This window comes from Gadus chalcogrammus, chromosome 1 (genome assembly GCF_026213295.1).
Source record: "Gadus chalcogrammus isolate NIFS_2021 chromosome 1, NIFS_Gcha_1.0, whole genome shotgun sequence".
NCBI classification, from domain to species: Eukaryota; Metazoa; Chordata; class Actinopteri; order Gadiformes; family Gadidae; genus Gadus; species Gadus chalcogrammus.
In genome coordinates, this window is record NC_079412.1 from 5,732,708 (window position 1) to 5,749,951 (window position 17,244).

General features: G+C 42.7%; 2 protein-coding genes across 2 annotated transcripts in view; one reads left to right on the forward strand and one right to left on the reverse strand.

Moving 5' to 3' along the window:
• Positions 1–10,338, reverse strand: part of LOC130374474 (calcium/calmodulin-dependent protein kinase type 1-like) — a 30,991-nt gene extending 20,653 nt beyond the window's left edge. The window contains exons 1-2 of the mRNA XM_056581296.1: positions 10,231–10,338; positions 5,111–5,224 (exon numbers count right to left, since the gene is read on the reverse strand). Of these exons, the coding sequence (XP_056437271.1) occupies positions 5,111–5,196 (86 nt within the window). The 5' untranslated portion in view covers positions 5,197–5,224; positions 10,231–10,338. The remainder of the gene's footprint in view (positions 1–5,110; positions 5,225–10,230) is intronic.
• A 4,277-nt stretch (positions 10,339–14,615) lies between these two features.
• The window catches only part of LOC130391912 (serine/threonine-protein kinase Nek4-like), a 2,752-nt gene continuing 123 nt past the window's right edge, over positions 14,616–17,244 (forward strand). Inside the window, exons 1-6 of the mRNA XM_056602253.1 lie at positions 14,616–14,899; positions 15,449–15,715; positions 15,928–16,125; positions 16,317–16,424; positions 16,657–16,811; positions 17,143–17,238. Of these exons, the coding sequence (XP_056458228.1) occupies positions 14,813–14,899; positions 15,449–15,715; positions 15,928–16,125; positions 16,317–16,424; positions 16,657–16,811; positions 17,143–17,238 (911 nt within the window). The 5' untranslated portion in view covers positions 14,616–14,812. The remainder of the gene's footprint in view (positions 14,900–15,448; positions 15,716–15,927; positions 16,126–16,316; positions 16,425–16,656; positions 16,812–17,142; positions 17,239–17,244) is intronic.

The window sequence follows — 17,244 nt, forward strand, 5'->3', positions numbered from 1 at the left end:
TGTCATCTGAGTTTATAACTATGATGATTGTGATCTCGTTATGTCTTTCATGTCTCTGTTTCCTTACGTCTGTGTGTTTCTGTACATGAATTATGGATGTGTGGACTCTTCAGTCTGTCTGCCTTCCAATTATTTTGTACTTTCCAATTTTTAAAGTCCTGTCCTGTCTCCGCTAAGAGGCTTAATTATTTTCATGCGATCACCCCCTTGCCCCATTCTATAAACATATATCTCTCCATGTTACCCAAACCCCCTCCCCCCCACCAGCAGTGCCAACATTGTGCTCCTCTCAAATCAATCCAGGAGCCCAATAGCGAGCTATGGGACCTGCGAGGCATGGAGGCACTAGGTCACACAGGATGACAGGCACCACGTGGGACAATCCATCACAGCCATTGATTGCAGGGGATTAGAGAAAAACAACCACTACCAACAGTGTCCGCATTTCAACACCTTCCCTATTGCTCTACTAACTAGCCTGGTCCTGGTAACATCCAAGAGCAACCCAGACAGCTCACACGGACCCGTGTTTAACCAGCGTAAAGTGTGTTTGACCATGAGCCCCTTCCTAAAATGTGGCACTTCGTGCCGTTCCAACACCCCATTGGCGGGGACCTTTAGAGGGTTTGGCAGTTCAATGAGAGAGTGGTCAACTGAGCACGGGAGAACTTTTCCGGATATCAAAGTTGAGGTCCTGATTTGATTGTGATTTATGCTGTCAATTACAGAGAGACACCTATAATTGGGTGTAATAAGCAATGTGCTTTGTTAAAAGGAATGTGCTTGGCAAGGTTAAGATCTCAATATGAACTGAAACTGAAACCAAACCTAATTGGGTATTTTTTTTCTCCTTTAGAGACGTTACATTTAAACCAAGGGCTTAGGTGTTTTTGCATTACATTTACAAGAGATGGCCAGCTATATAACCCTCTATGTGACCAATTGATTCCACCCATGAACAGGATCAATGGGCAGCCCTGATTCGCTCTTGCCCCCTGGATGTAGTCCAATCAAAGAAGTTATTTGAGTTGCATATCATATAGCCTCGGGACACATTGGGGCCTAGCAGAGCAAACCAGACTCCCAGTAGGAATAGGTCGGCATGCGATATAATTGTTTATCTCGGGAGAGAGAGAGAGAGAGAGAGAGAGAGAGAGAGAGAGAGAGGGAGAGAGAGAGAGAGAGAGAGAGAGAGAGAGAGAGAGAGAGAGAGAGAGAGTGAGAGAGAGAGAGAGAGAGAGGGAGAGAGAGAGAGAGAGAGAGAGAGAGAGAGAGAGAGAGAGAGAGAGAGAGAGAGAGAGAGAGAGAGAGAGAGAGAGAGAGAGAGAGAGAGAGTGAGAGAGAGAGAGAGAGAGAGAGAGAGAGAGAGAGAGAGAGAGAGAGAGAGAGAGAGAGAGAGAGAGAGGTGAGTAGTGGAAACACAATCCATGCTCTCAGTCAGGGGAGGAAGTTTGAGATGTATAGGAATATATTTACATGTTCAGCCATGAATACTCAACCAATCACACCTGCCCACATGCAACCACCATCTCTACATCCTCAGTAGCATGGCAAAACATCTGAGAGTAAGACCATTTCACAGACCAGAACCCTCTCTATTCTATTCGGATGTTTAGAATGTATGAGACTGTATGTGTGTGTGTGTGTGTGTGTGTGTGTGTGTGTGTGTGTGTTTGTATGTGCATGTTTGGTTTATTTCCCTGCACAGAAGAAGGAAAGAAGGCTTAATCCCCCCCCCCCACACACACACACAAATTTACACTATGCCCAAATATGCAGCCGCAACAGGCGCTGGATTATTATTGGCAAATCAAAAAACTTTGTTTCCATAGTGACTGTTTGAGTCCATTATGGAAAGTGTCTCCTGTTGTTTCCAGGACAACCATTGGGGCGATGGCAAATGAGCATGGCACACAGATGAATGATGTGGTGAGCCGGTGCTCTCTGCACAAACAACCTAACCTACCAACCTAACCTCCTCCACCCACCACACCACCTCCTCCACCACCACACCACACAGGCTGAAACACCTCCTCCACCACCACACCACACTGCTGACACCACGGGGAGGAGCGGTGGAGGAGGAGGGGTGGTGGAGGAGGGTTGGTGGAGGAGGTGATGGAGGAGGTGATGGAGGAGGGGGGGTGGAGGGGTGATGGAGGGGGGGGGGTGGAGGGGTGATGGAGGAGGGGGGTGGAGGGGTGATGGAGGAGGGGGGGTGGAGGGGTGATGAGGAGGGGGGGTGGAGGAGGGGGGGTGGAGGGGTGGTGGAGAAGGGGCGGTGGTGGAGGGGGGGTGGTGGGGGTGTTGGAGGAGACAAAGGCAGGTAGGAAGATTCTAAGGCAATCTAAAGGGGTGACACGGCAAAAGACGTATAGGTTCAAATATACATTAGGTACAACACACACATGCACACACGCACACACACACACACACACGCACACACACACACACACACACACACACACACACACACACACACACACACACACACACACACACACACACACACACACACACACACACACACACGCACACACACACACACACACACACACACACACACACACACACACACACACACACTGTTACATACAGGTGCATTGGGGAAATTGCACACTGAAGATAAGGACTCCATCTTGAGTTAATCTGATGATGAATTGATCAGGTGTCACCATATTCCCTGTCCTGTCCCTTTGAGCGCATTCCCACATGACCATCCCTTTATCATCGGAGACCATTTGAATAAACACTTCTTAATTCCTGATTCAACAAGGATTTATTTATGTGTACTTTAGGGTGTTTTAAAATAAGACGCCTCCTTGGATACACATCCTGTATTGACATATGATGACAGGTCAATACTCCTCATAAGGATAAGCCTTAGACAAAAGATGCAGGGTGCTGTCAACAAAGCATCCAGGACACAAACTGGGTTGAGGAGGACACCTTGCACCATGGGATTGTTGTGAAAAAATAGCATTGAATTCAGTGTCCTCCCGTTTACTGTTCCATCTAATGTTACATATACTGCCTATTCGATACACAAGACGTTGTGCAGAGTGGTGTGAAAAATTAGCTTTGAGATGTCATATAACACACGCTAATGTGAGTGTTCTGTATAGACTACGGTGAGATTCTCATGCTGATCGTAATAAAACAAAGGTATATGGAAAGAGTAATAGATCGATTTTAACCAGAAACGTTACAAAGGTAACCAGAAACTTTACAAAGGTATACGTGGAAACAGTAATAGATCGATTTTAACCAGAAACGTTACCAAAAATGGAGGCATCACAATGGTGACATTAACTATTTACTATTAAACCACTAGTCTTGTGAGTCGTGAGACCAAGACGATCTTACTCAGAAATTGACCAATGATGACACCCCTACATATACTGCACTACATCATGAGTGTAAATCATTTGAAATCAAGTCCTTTGTAATATAGAATAAAGTATACATACTGTATTTTATATCTTTATGATTATAAAGTAATCCCTATTAGAGGGGCAATCAAAGAGTCACACACACACACACACACACACACACACACACACACACACACACACACACACACACACACACACACACACACACACACACACACACACACACACACACACATGAAATGGCCTGCAGTCATCAACTTTAACCCTATCTCTAATAAGCTTAACTTGGTTGTGTTGTAAACATACTCTCTTCTTTGATTGCCCCTCTAATAGGGATTAGTTTATAATCATATAGATAGAAAATATACAATGTATACTTTATTCTGCGTGCGTACGCACACACACACACACACACACACACACACACACACACACACACACACACACACACACACACACACACACACACACACACACACACACACACACACACACACACACACACACATACACACACACACGCACAAACAAACTCACAAACGAGGAAGGAACTGCCAGTGAAAATTGCCCAATAATGTTTGCACCACGTAAATATTTGTTTAGTTGGTCCAAATTGTCTGCAGTCTAACTGGAAGCATACTAAACCAAGATGGCTAAACCCTTATTCAAATTATTTAACAGAATAGGTGGCTCTGGATAACAGCACAAAGGAATGGCAAATAAACAGAAAAGCCTATGCCTTATTAACCTTTTACTGTTGAGGATCTAGGAATGAATGATCAAACGCCTCAAGAGCAGAAGCTCTATGCTGTACCACTGAGAGGCCATCTGCAGTGCTCTATGACATAACCTCTTCTGTCTGTAAAGACCTTGCCTGGGAGAAGGACACCATAGAACTGTTCACTAGTTTTGGGGTCAGAGATCAAATCACACATCTCTCATGGTCAGCAGTCCCAGAATTCCGTACTAAGGAAGGACCTAGTGGGCCACAGGGGACTCCATTGTTATTGAGCCAAAGATCATGTATCGCCAACGTAAAATAAAACCCCACACTCTCGTGCACAGTTTCTGTCTTGAGAGGTTTGGAGATAACACGCACACACAAACAAATTCATGTTTCTCTCATGATATAGGCCAGGAATATGTGAGGGAGGATTAGATAGAGTACATGAATTGAAATTCCCCTCTTGTAAATGATGACCACAGAAAACCCAAAAGTTATGAACTGCCAAATCTCAACATATTGACCGATATAACAATTCTATAGGGCCTTTCACCTAGTATAGCACTGCAATTACTGAGAGGTATATCTCTTGTGTACTATTGAGGTTTCATCACTTCGTGGTGGAAAGGAATTCTTCTCAAAATAATTTGGAAGGCCAATCCTCCTCCTCTCTATCAAGCCTTTGTCCACAGTAAACCATGCTTACGACTCTTTCATTCAATGTAACATGGCCTTGTTCCAGTAGGCTGTTAAAGCTTGATAGGGACCATTCTTCTGAGGTGATACTCCGTGTATCTAGGACGAAGTATGACTGACTATAGTGGCAGAAGTCGTTGAAGGAAGTGAACACGTTCAACAAAGGATGATGTGCTAATCAAGTACACGGTTCCCATAATAAATGGTGTAAACACAGGTTGTACACCCACAGAGCTTCTCCAGAGCTGCAGCAGAAGGAGGCTGCTGAAGGCTCTGCTCAATGTGGCCCACTTACGTTCCCAGCACGTCTTTGAAGTCGTAGTTCTCCTTCACGTCCGTGGTTTTCTTTTTCCAGTCATGGCACTCATCACCCAGTGGCATCTTCTTACTGTGGCGCTCGGCTGCAATACTGGGGCGGAGGAGAGTAGGAGACAGAGAGGAGGAGGGGGGGGGAAGGGAGGAGAGGACAGTGTTTACCACAATGCTTAAGGGTCAAGCAGCCAAGAGCTGCTTACGAATGAGTTATAGTCTTGTTTTTATGTTTTTGTTAGAGTATACATTTTAAATATACATTTATCATTTTGTACACATTTTAATTAATAAATAAGGTAACACTTATTATTTTGAATTGTTTTCTGCAATGAGAATGAGAAGCAAGTTAATAAAGCAAAAAAAACAAAGAAAAGTATGGGAATGTTACTAAACCAGTTATCAGAACAAGCATGTAAAAGCACAAGTGTGTAAACTAATTAAAAAGGATCTCAGGTGTCATAAGCATCTAGCAGGTCCTGTTCTTCTAGCTAAACTGTAATGGCATGCAAAAAGCAATTATCATTTTTTCTAAAATTATGACATCAGTGGTTTAACTAAGCATGTATTTGTAATTTGTTTATCATGCATTATCACAAACAACACGTCTTTAAAATAACTGGAACATTTGCAGAAAGTGAAGGCGTTTGTGTTAAAACTATAGTTTTTCTCTTTGACTGTTTTCAGTTCACATCACTGGGTGATAAACACAAATGATCTAAACCCCTAATCAAATATGAACAAATATGATGAAATATGAACAATAGTTTCAGGAATATTGCAGCCATAGTGTGTGGAAAGCCTCAGCTCATATTGTTGTGCTCATTGACTATGGCTGATCATTCTCCAATGAAAGAATGCATTTCCTTGATGTGACTTAGCATGAATTGGGGTGTCCCACAGTCCTGTGTGGGAGAGAGCAGGGGAGATTGCAGCCATGATGGTACAAGCCCGTAAACCGTGGCCAACACAATCCTTCCGGACTAAAATAGCCTGGCTCATATCAGTCCTCCTCACTCCCCTACTCCTGCTGCCTGCCTAGCAACTTCCCAGTCTGTCTATCTGTGGATGATGTAACACATTGTTCTGGGTTGGACCATCGCCACGGCGGTCGGCAGCAGAGATCTCCATGGAAATCAAAAGGTTGGGTTGAAAACCGCTTGGGTGGAGAATGTTTGCTCTGTTCATTTGTTCTTCACTGTTTGCCTTTCAGTTTGCCACAGAAATCAAACATATCTTAACCATTATGGAGTTTGTGGCTTCGCCATGGTTTACTTAGCCACAGGTTGTCTTTGCAAAGTCAACTACTGTGACAGATGCTGTCACCTTAAATTATTTGTTTCACACCCTAACACACACACACACACACACACGCACGCACACGCACGCACACGCACACGCACACGCACGCGCACGCACACGCACACGCACACGCACACGCACACGCACACGCACACGCACACACACACACACACACACACAGTTTAAGGTAGAAGGCAAATAAGTAGAAATCAGGAAGTCAGTTCTGACAGTTAGCTGTAGTAATTATGTTGACAAACAAAGCCACCATTAGACTGCAAATAATTATTTACGCCTTAAGGCTTTTGGAATTTATATAATTAAATGTTGTTGGAGGGTATTTTTCTTCCCGGTAAGATAGTTATCACCACAACTTGGGACGGACTCATGACAAACTGCTTGTTTTTAGATGGTATCTTCTGTCTAAGCTAAAACAACGTGCGAGAAGACAGAATGAACAGGAAGTATCAGAAGCTTCACCCCAGCTCAAAGCTTCTCATGTACTGCAGGACATTCCCCAGGTTGAAATGTAATCCTCCCATTGACGGTTTAGTATGCTAACAAAGAGAATGTAGGGAAAACAACGACTAAATGAGGCCTGGCAACGCAGCATGCAAAGTGATGGTGGAGGGAAGTGGTAGGAGGAAGTCTAGTGAAATGTGTCAAAGGACTGACACACGGTCATAGAGGAAACTGCTCATCTGTAGCTGGCACACACGCAAACACGCACACATACAAACACACAAAGTGCCCTGTAACATTAACCCTTAGTGCTTTCTCAATCCCACTGTTGTCGTTCTCTGGACGTAAAGGATCAATTGCTAGCTGTTTCTCCATCGCTCTAATGGCCATGCTGTACTGTAAAATGACAGATCGACTCACTAGTCATATTTAAGACCTGTAAGAGTGGAGTCAAGTGGAAAGGACGGCTGAGCATCAAAGCGGATGCTAATTTATGTCTGTGAAACCCAACAAATCCTTTTCAAGTTCAAATTGTTTGTGCTGCGTCAAACAAAATGCAAAGGTGTGAGATAATCCGCCCTAATAACAATAAACAATATTGTGAGCGGTATGTGACGTAGTGACTGAAGATTGCAGTTTCCTCTCAACTTAGATGAAGACATGAGGAGAAACTTCAATATTCATGCACGTGTGTGGTCCTCATGATTAGTGATCAACACATGAATAAGTGCTAATAGACTATCATACATGCATTCATTACAGCGGGGGATTTAAGTAACGTAATTTAGATGATAATGTAAACCTACTTCAACACTGGACGCTTTGGATTCCTCGTATTGATATTCTGTTTCAACTGGCACTGCACAAAGTGCAAACCCAGTGCAAGTTGAAGTTCAAAGCTAGACAAGCAGCTCTCCACTCCCAAAAGTTAAAGCAGAGAAGTGTAGACAACGGACAGGAATGAAGGCAGGGAGAGCCAACAGCAGGTAGGTCTTCAAACAGCAGGAGATAGGACAAAAGGCGGTCATGCGGTATAGGGCGAACAATGAAGCCCACAATAAACCTTGTTGCTAATTTCAGGAGATGAGCTGGGGCCAGTGGAAGGAGGGGACAAACAAAGTGAGGCCATCAGATAACCAAGAGTCAACCGGGACAGAACGCTTGGGGAGGACCATAGCAAGAAAGCAAAACATTACCACATTCTCTACAGGTTCTACATAACATGCAGCATTCCCCTACTCCGAGGTATAGTTCACGGTACTCACTGGTTTCCCATTCCTGTGAAGGCACGATGGACAGAGCAAATACACACACAAACACACACACACACAAACACACACGTGCTGTAAAGTCAAATGTGGCCTTATGACCGGTTGAGTGTGTTGAGCACAAAGCAGGGTGACGTTGCTTGGATAACGCTTCTAGCAAGAAGATAGAAACAACAAAAGCGAACAAAACTGGATATTGTGTTTTGATAACGTAAACCTGTTTTACTAAAGGAAACATCAGTTGTTGGTTAGTTAATATTCTTGGCAGCAGGCTAGTACGTGTATAATGAAAAGCGGAAGGAAAGAGATAGAGAATAGACACACAAGGTGAGAGCTGCCAGCAGATAGAGATAACCTCTTATTTATTTAGTTGTTGTTCTCTCAACTGTTTCATTTGACTTTAAGAAAAGAAAAGGATGCATCAAAATATCAAAAGGATTTTATGTACTATACATTTCACAATTGATTACGTACTCATTTGATTACAAATTCTCATTTTAAATTACCCTAGCATCCCATTAGCGGATCAGCTGTGGTGCACATTTGCAAATGAACATCGTTGTGAGCCATGCTCTCTGGATCTCTCTACCCTCCCAGCCCCAGTCATCCTAACTTCTACGCAGTCGCGTGGCTCTGAATCCTGCCAAGTTCTGATCAATTCTGCTGTCCTAGTGTACACAAAGATTACAGATAAAGCACAAGACTCAAGCCCCCTCCTCTCATGGAAGTCTGATTGTAATTTGACACACTTTGTAACTTTCCATACTTTGTTACTTTCCATACTTTGAACCGGTTGTCTCTGTTGGCATCTCTTGAGACGGAATGAGGCTGGGAACGTCATTTTTTTATCCGGAATATAAAGTGTCATCATCATAACAAATGTGATGTTATCCAAGATGCTAACACTTTTGAAAGCCTAGCTTAAATGAAGCCGTTGATAGCCAAATGAAATGAGTTGCCATTGCCTTTTAATGTGTACACCCAAATCCCTCTGTTCTAACTCATGTTGGATAATTGAATAACCTTTAAAATCATTTCCCCCATTAACCCTCAGTACCATTAACATTATAATCATCAACATCAAACATTCAGAAATTATAATAATATAACAATAATAATACTACTACGAAGAATATAAAAAGCTATTACATATGTAATACAACCACGTTGACTATAACTATAAGTATAACTATGAGAAATCCAACCAACACGTCCCCTACTCTACTTACCCTTAACCATTTGGCATCTGTGTGCTATAACTCCCCTCAATATCAGAGTCAACATCAAAACATCTGCCGTCTCTCTGCTTGGCTGGCTGGTTTGCTGACTGACTGAGTTACTGACTGTGTGACTGACTGGCTGGCTGACTGGCTGGCAGACTGGCTGACTTGCTGACTGACTGACTGACTGGCTGGCTGAATGGCTGACTGACATGACTGACTGACTGAGTGGCTGACAGGGTGACTGACTGGCTGGCTGGCTGACTGACTGGGTGCCTAAATTACCCCACGACTATAACCAGTGTGATTCCGCACAGCCTTCTCGTAGGACATGAGGGTGTAAGTGACACAGGACAAATCTCCTTTCAAAGCAAGCTTATGAGTTGATAAGCGGACTTCTCCTTGTAAGCTGCGGCGAAACGATCCTTTACTATTAACTGTAAACTCTCCTTAATGGTCCAATGTTTATGGCGGGGGCACATGAACACATGAACATACGGGGGGGGGGGGGGTGAAGAGAAGAAAGCTGAGCTGAAGATAGAGTAGATAAAGAGGAGGGTTTCAGTTCTAGTCTGTTTAATAGCATCCATTATGTCAATCGGGTCAGCAAAACTACATTTTTTCCCAAGTTGGCTTCAGGCTCAATAGTCCAATGAGATGTGAAAGAGTTAGAGCTGCGCTCTCTGATTCCACCGTCCGCTGGACACTGTTTATTCAGAATAATTGTTGAAACCCCTTCGGTGTCTTCCTTCATTACGCTCATATACAAATAATGGATTCTCCTTACGAATACAAATTACACAATTTGAACCAAAACCTCCTACATTTCGAGTGTCAGCCATGTAAAGAGGACCTACCTGCAGTGTGTCGGTCTCAAAGGTCGAGTCTCGAGGAAGAGTCTATCTGTTCAACTCCGAGCGCTCGCGGAGGAACTGTAGTACCGGTGTAAGTACCATATTGGCTCGGCTACCAGATCGGCTCGGGGTCCGTCGTCTGCTGATTACGTTACACAATATCATTGGCTGTACGCTTGAATGGGCGTAGGCTACATTGTGATTGGCTGCTAAGGGACAGTTGTGATTGGCTGTTTTGTGCTGTAGCTCTGGCTGTCGTCATAGCAACCACAGCGAGCACATGTGTGAGCGCGAGTAGGTCTGTCTAGTTTCGGTTTGTGTTGCCAGATTGGGCATATATCCCGTTTTTCCAGCCTAACGTGATTCAAAGTAGCCACCGGACAACCGCTCGAGCAGCAGCAGCAGCACTCCCCGTGACGTCACACGGCGACACACATACACAAGTGACCAATCATCACCGCCGGCGTTCGGGCGGCGCACAGGTAGACAAGAGGCTTTCTGCTGGCAATGTGGTTTCTAAGATACATAATTTTAATTATTTTGTTTGATGAGAAGTTATGATGTCCCTTATTTAACCTAGACGTTTTACTCTTACCTGACTTTTTTTTTTTTTTTCATTTTGATTATACAGGCCTTATAATACTACTAAAATAATAATAATGATAATAATTATATTAGGCTGGACTACATAAGTACATCTCTGGATATGTACATGCATGGATGGATACTCACAGTTAAAGGTGAAACCTTAACCATATTTTCTTTACGCATTGAAATTCATAAAAAGAGTTGGCCTACTGATTTTTTATTAAAGAATTGACTGGTCTTTCTATTGATTTTGCTGTCCATAGGATAACAACGATATGGTTGTTTAACTGTTCCAGCTATTTTTAAGAACAAAATCAAAACATATGATCATTCCACCAAATGATTAACGGTAAACTTCATCTGAAGTCCCTGGGCAGGAAACAGAGGATAACATCTATGTCAAAAAAGAAACTTAACACTGAAGTATAAAAAACAATAACACACAATTATACAATAGTAAAACACATCAACACAATACGAACAATAAAATCACAATATTAGGACACCACAACAACAACAACAGCACAACATTAGGACACCACAACAACAGGACATCACAACATTGAGACAACAGTCTATGCATGATGGGTAAATGCTTGGGTTAATTTCAGCCATGACTTCATCTTACATTTAAAACCAGCAAAGGTGTTCCACTCTCTTATCTCGCTTGGTACTGAGTTCCAAGACTTTGTGGCTCTAACTGAAAATACGGATGTGCCAAACTCAGTGGATCTGTGCTGTACTACACAGTCCCCTCTGTTGGACCTTCTAGTTCTTCTTCCATTGTCTGAGCGCAGTGACACAAACTCATTCAACGGAGGAGTGGCCAAATCGTTCATTATTTTGTAAACTAAACATACATCAGCAAGAAACACAAAACTTTCAAAGGTCATGAGATTATGTCTATTTTACAGTTATGATATCTTAATGATTTTTTGTCCCATGCTTTGAGTGTTTGTTTGTAAAGTGTTTGCAGTGGAGAAAGTGTTTTTCCAGTTTGTGACCATCTTGTAAAACAGTATGAGATGTGTGAAAGGATAATGGAGTGCATGTAAAGTTTTGCTGCATCAGAGGGAGCTGGTTCCTAATGTGCCTAAAATTCCTTTCATTGAATTAGACTGTATTACACACCTGCTTCACATGTTTCTTAAATGAGAGCTGTGAGTCAACAGTTATTCCTAAATATTAAAAATTTGAAACAGTCTGGATCCTTTCTCCAATAACAATGATATCGGGCTGATTTCCATTTTTTCTATTGTAAAAGTACATGCATGCTGTTTTACTGATGTTGAGTGTCAGGCCGGACTGTGAGAACCAATCAGATATTTTGGCCATTGCTTCTGTTAATTTGGCTGCCACTTCACATTTGTTCTTTCCATGTGCGAGGATGACCGTGTCATCTGCGTACATTTGGATGTCAACTTCTGGACATACAAGTGACAGATCATTTACATATAAGCTAAATAACAGAGGTCCTAAAATTGAGCCCTGCGGGACACCAACAGAGCAGCCAATGAAAGATGAGGTACTATCCCCAACTCTGGTGCATTGTTTTCTTCCAGTGAGGTAGGACACATTTGAGAGCAGAACGCTATGATTAACTGTATCAAATGCTTTGCTCAGGGCCAAAAAATACCGCACCTACAGTGCTCCCACTGTCAATATTTGTTTTGATTTTTTCAATGAGATAGTAGGTTGCCATTTCAGTTAAATGATTTTTCCTGAACCCGAATTGCATGTGCCTCTGATTTCTATATTCATTGCCAACATCAATGTTGCACTGAAGGGTAGTCATCTACCTAGGTCTTTATGTAATGTCTCAATTCTTCATTTATTTGGTGTCTAACCATCTGCAAATATTAGCTTGGCTAATGTTGAGTGCTTTACCCTGTGCACACACAACCACATGGTGGACTGCCAAACGGGACTAACCACACCATCTTGTGGAGGACAGGTACATTTGTCAGTGCATATATGGGGCAGACTGCTGTTTTTACCCTCATGTGTGATTCAATTCATTGGGTCTACACAGTGTATCCATTTTTTCCTTTCTACACAGATATTGAAATCAATGATGCCGAGACTAGATGATTAGATTTCCTTGCATCAGTGTGTTCCCTGTAATGTTGTGTATTGATTTTCTGTTACCCACAAGTAGACCTACCCTGGATTAAGTCAATCAATCACAATGTTTATTACCTAGGTCCATAAACTCCACAGTTCTTATCTTGTGACATAATGGTAATGGAATAAGCTTCACAACAGATAAGCAAATTAAGTATCTGGAGTTCAGATGGTTTACTTTATGCCTGAAGTTCATGCCTAGGAGACACCCCCCGGTGCCTTTGAACCATGTGGCTACAGAGCCATACTTGGCTCTTTCAGTCCATGGCTGACCAACAAGGCTGCTAATACATCAGAATCATATTTCCCTTTAAACAAAAAGATACTGTGAAGATATTGTTCTGAGATACAAAGCTACATTGTCATTGTCACAAAGCTAGGTTAATTTCCAAGTCAAATTCAAGAACATATATTTAGCATAGTAGGGCCTACTCCACAATCAGAGCAGAAAAGGGAAGAAAATGAATATTACTAAGTATTACTTTGTAATATTAATAAGTGTCATTATGTCTAATTTGCCATGCATGAATATCTTCATAAGAAGGATTGAATGATAATTGATGTAAACGCTGTAATATATTGTAAATATTACATATTCTATGGCGGAATTGTTCATTACCCCTCAACGCAATTGCCTGTCTCGTACTTCTTAGAGCGGCATGGACGCCTGTTAACCCTCTCCAAAGCGAGAAGCATAGGAACATGACAAGAGTTCAAACAACAGGACAAGGATAATAAATATATAGTTTTGACAAAAAGTTTGACAAAGCAACTACGAAACAGTTAACGGAAACGAGCATCACTATTGGAAGTCCCTCCCTCTCTCTCGCCCCTTAACCCATAGGCTATATCTAAAGTCCCTCCCTCTCTTTCGCACCTAAACCCATGTATCTAAAGTCCCTCCCTCTCTCTGGCACCTAAACCCATGTATTTAAAGTCCCTCCCTCTCTCTCTCGCACCTAAACCCATGCATTTAAAGTCCCTCCCCCTCTCTCGCACCTAAACCCATTTATCTAAAGTCCCTCCCTCGCTCCCGCCCCTAAACCCATGTATCTAAAGTCCCTCCCTCTCTCCCGCCCCTAAACCCAGGTATCTAAAGTCCCTACCTCTCTCCCACCCCTAAACCCATGGATCTAAAGTCCCTCCCTCTCTCTTGCCGCGGTTATCCGTTGCGAGATGATAACGCCTTCGTCAACTGTTGTGATGAGAGAAAGACCTCAAACTCCCCATAAACAGACAAATAATAAATTTTATTTGTAGAGCAAAAAAAATCTCAAAGTGCTACAGAGTTTAAAAGAAAAAAAAGGTATTTAGATGGTATCTTTAATTTATTTGTTGATAGGAGATACCGGAAATGTTATAAGATCCCACTTTTTTTTTTTTTTTATATTGACTATTTAACAGTGTAATATCTGATATGTATTTTGTAATCAGGGTTTTATACTTTGGCAATGTATATGTTTGTTACTCATGCCAATTAAGCTTTTTTTAGTTTGAATTTGAATTTAATTGATAAAGAGGTTGTACCAAAACGAGGTTTTTTTATCCTGTATGGATTTTCCTCGACCCCCGAGAACGGTTCTACGTGTGGACCCTAGAGGGCGCAATACCAGTAAAGACTTGTATTTGTGTCTTGAAGCCCCTCCAGCCAACGTGGCCATGCAGAACCAGTTGCCTAGTGACGGAAAACGAGAGACTGAACACTTCCTGTGTTTTGAAGACTTGCAGGCAGACAGATGATTGAGTAAATCCTATTCGCAATGATGCATACGCGCTTTATCAATTGTACTTATACATACTTAGGAGAGCCATTGCATTTATTTGGACTGTGAATCAACTTTAAGGTCGGTTTCCTTACAGTTTGCGAGGAGTGATGAATAACTATGTGTTCATCAGAGTGGTGGGGAAAGGGAGCTATGGAGAAGTGAACTTGGTGAAACACAGAGCAGATCGGAAACAGGTAAGAACCAAAGATATATACCTATATATACCTCGAGGATCATTGCTCATCTAGCATCTGCACATTGTAGAATATGATTAACAACACGCTGTGTTGGCTGACATCTCCCAGACAGGTCAAAAACTGGAATTATATCAATTAATATAAATATATATATAAATTGCACTTACATGACAGAACGGTGTCTAGACAGAACAAACCATCTTGGTTTAGAATGAGCTTGAACTCCAGATGACGTCATCATCAATCATACAGTATCAGACCCATCAATCATACAGTATCAGACCCATCAATCATACAGTATCAGACCCATCAATCATACAGTATCAGCACCATCAATCATACAATATCAGACCCATCAATCATACAGTATCAGCACCATCAATCATAATGATGTGACAACACTGAAATAATTTCGAAAATGGCTTTTAACGTTGAATTTACATCCAGCATAGTGGTAATACCTGAAAATGTGCAGATCCAACCTGAATCAACATGATTTGCTTCCTCTGGTTCATTGACTGCTCCCTCCCCCCTATCCGCCCGCAGTACGTCATCAAGAAGTTGAACCTGACCAAGTCCACCAAGCGGGAGAGGCGTGCCGCGGAGCAGGAGGCCAAGCTGCTGTCCCAGCTGCGGCACCCCAACATCGTGACCTACCGGGAGTCCTGGGAGGGCGAGGACTGCCAGCTATACATCGTCATGGGCTTCTGTGAGGGCGGGGACCTCTACCACAGACTCAAGCAGCAGAAGGGGGACCTCCTACCTGAGAGGCAGGTGGTGGAGTGGTTTGTCCAGATTGCCATGGCACTCCAGGTAGGCTATATCCTAAAGGCCTTTAGCTTGTGGCGTACTTTATACATTACAGTGAAGTGGGTTATTGCATAAACCAAAAAAATAACTTCTAAATCACTCCTGTACACCCCTGCTGCATAACTACTACCCCTGCTTTAATAGTACTTTATAAAAAGTCAGATAAGATGTGTTTCCTCTAAATATGTTTCTAAGCATGCTGTCTGATTGAACAGTATCTGCATGAGAAGCACATCCTTCACCGGGACCTTAAGACCCAGAACATCTTCCTGACCAAGACCAACATCATCAAGGTGGGAGACCTGGGCATCGCGAGGGTCCTGGAGAACCAGAACGACATGGCCAGCACCCTGATCGGAACGCCGTACTACATGAGCCCTGAGCTCTTCTCCAATAAACCCTATAATCACAAGGTATAGAGGCTGAGGGCGCCTCTTAACTGGGTGCATAAATGTCTTCTTTAATGGGTACACACATTAAGTGTTATTGTGTTATTAAGATATTGTTTGATAAATGTGGATTAGACATATTGTGTATGAGTTTTTAGATTTGTATCAAAATCTGGATGATTGTCTCTCATACAATATGATGTTTATGTCCCCAGTCAGATGTATGGGCGTTGGGATGCTGTGTGTATGAAATGTCGACACTGAAGCACGCCTTCAATGCCAAGGATATGAACTCGCTGGTTTACCGCATTGTACAAGGGAAGGTAAATAATGTGTTACGTATGTTCAGCTTTAGTTTAGTCTGATTGACAATGCCCAGAAACAAATAGTTTTGAAATGTTGACCAATATATGTTACCTTATTTCTTCCCTTTTCTCCCTGCTCCCTCCTCCCCTGGGCTTTGGCGTTAATGAATAACGCAGAGTTAATAATGTAATGCAGCCTGTCACGGTTTGACTATTCATTGTTCATGGTTTCCCTTGGATGTGCCGCCAGCTGCCTCAGATGCCGGGTCAGTACGACCCCCTCCTGGGCGAGCTGATTAGGAGCATGCTGTGCAAGAGGCCGGAGGAGCGTCCCGATGTGAAGCTCATCCTCAGAGAGCCCTACATCAAGAGGCAGATCGCCATGTTCCTGGAGGCCACCAAGGAGTAGGTTGAGCTCTCAACCCGGGATTACTTTTTTCTCTCCTGATGTTACCAAGAATCTATCAGCCATGAATCTCTCTCTTTATTAGTATTATTATTATTAGTATATTTCCTCACTTACTGTAATACATGGTTGTAATCCACAGTTTCTCTGTAAACAATGTAACTTTCTTTCATTCTTTATTTCTTTCCTTTAGTTTTCATTCTTAATTTCTTTCTTCTAATTTGTATAACATCTTTATTTTCTCTATTGCTCTTTCTTTTTCTGCTGTATCAAAATAATTGGCCCTGGGGGTCCATCATAGACCGGTTTGTGTACTTTGTGTCACTCTAGGAAAACCGCCAAGTCCAGAAGGAAGGCTGTGGATGGGGCCGGTGACGCCGCTGGCAGCAGGGCAGGGTCTGGGGTCTCCCCTCAGCCAAAGAGACCGCCACA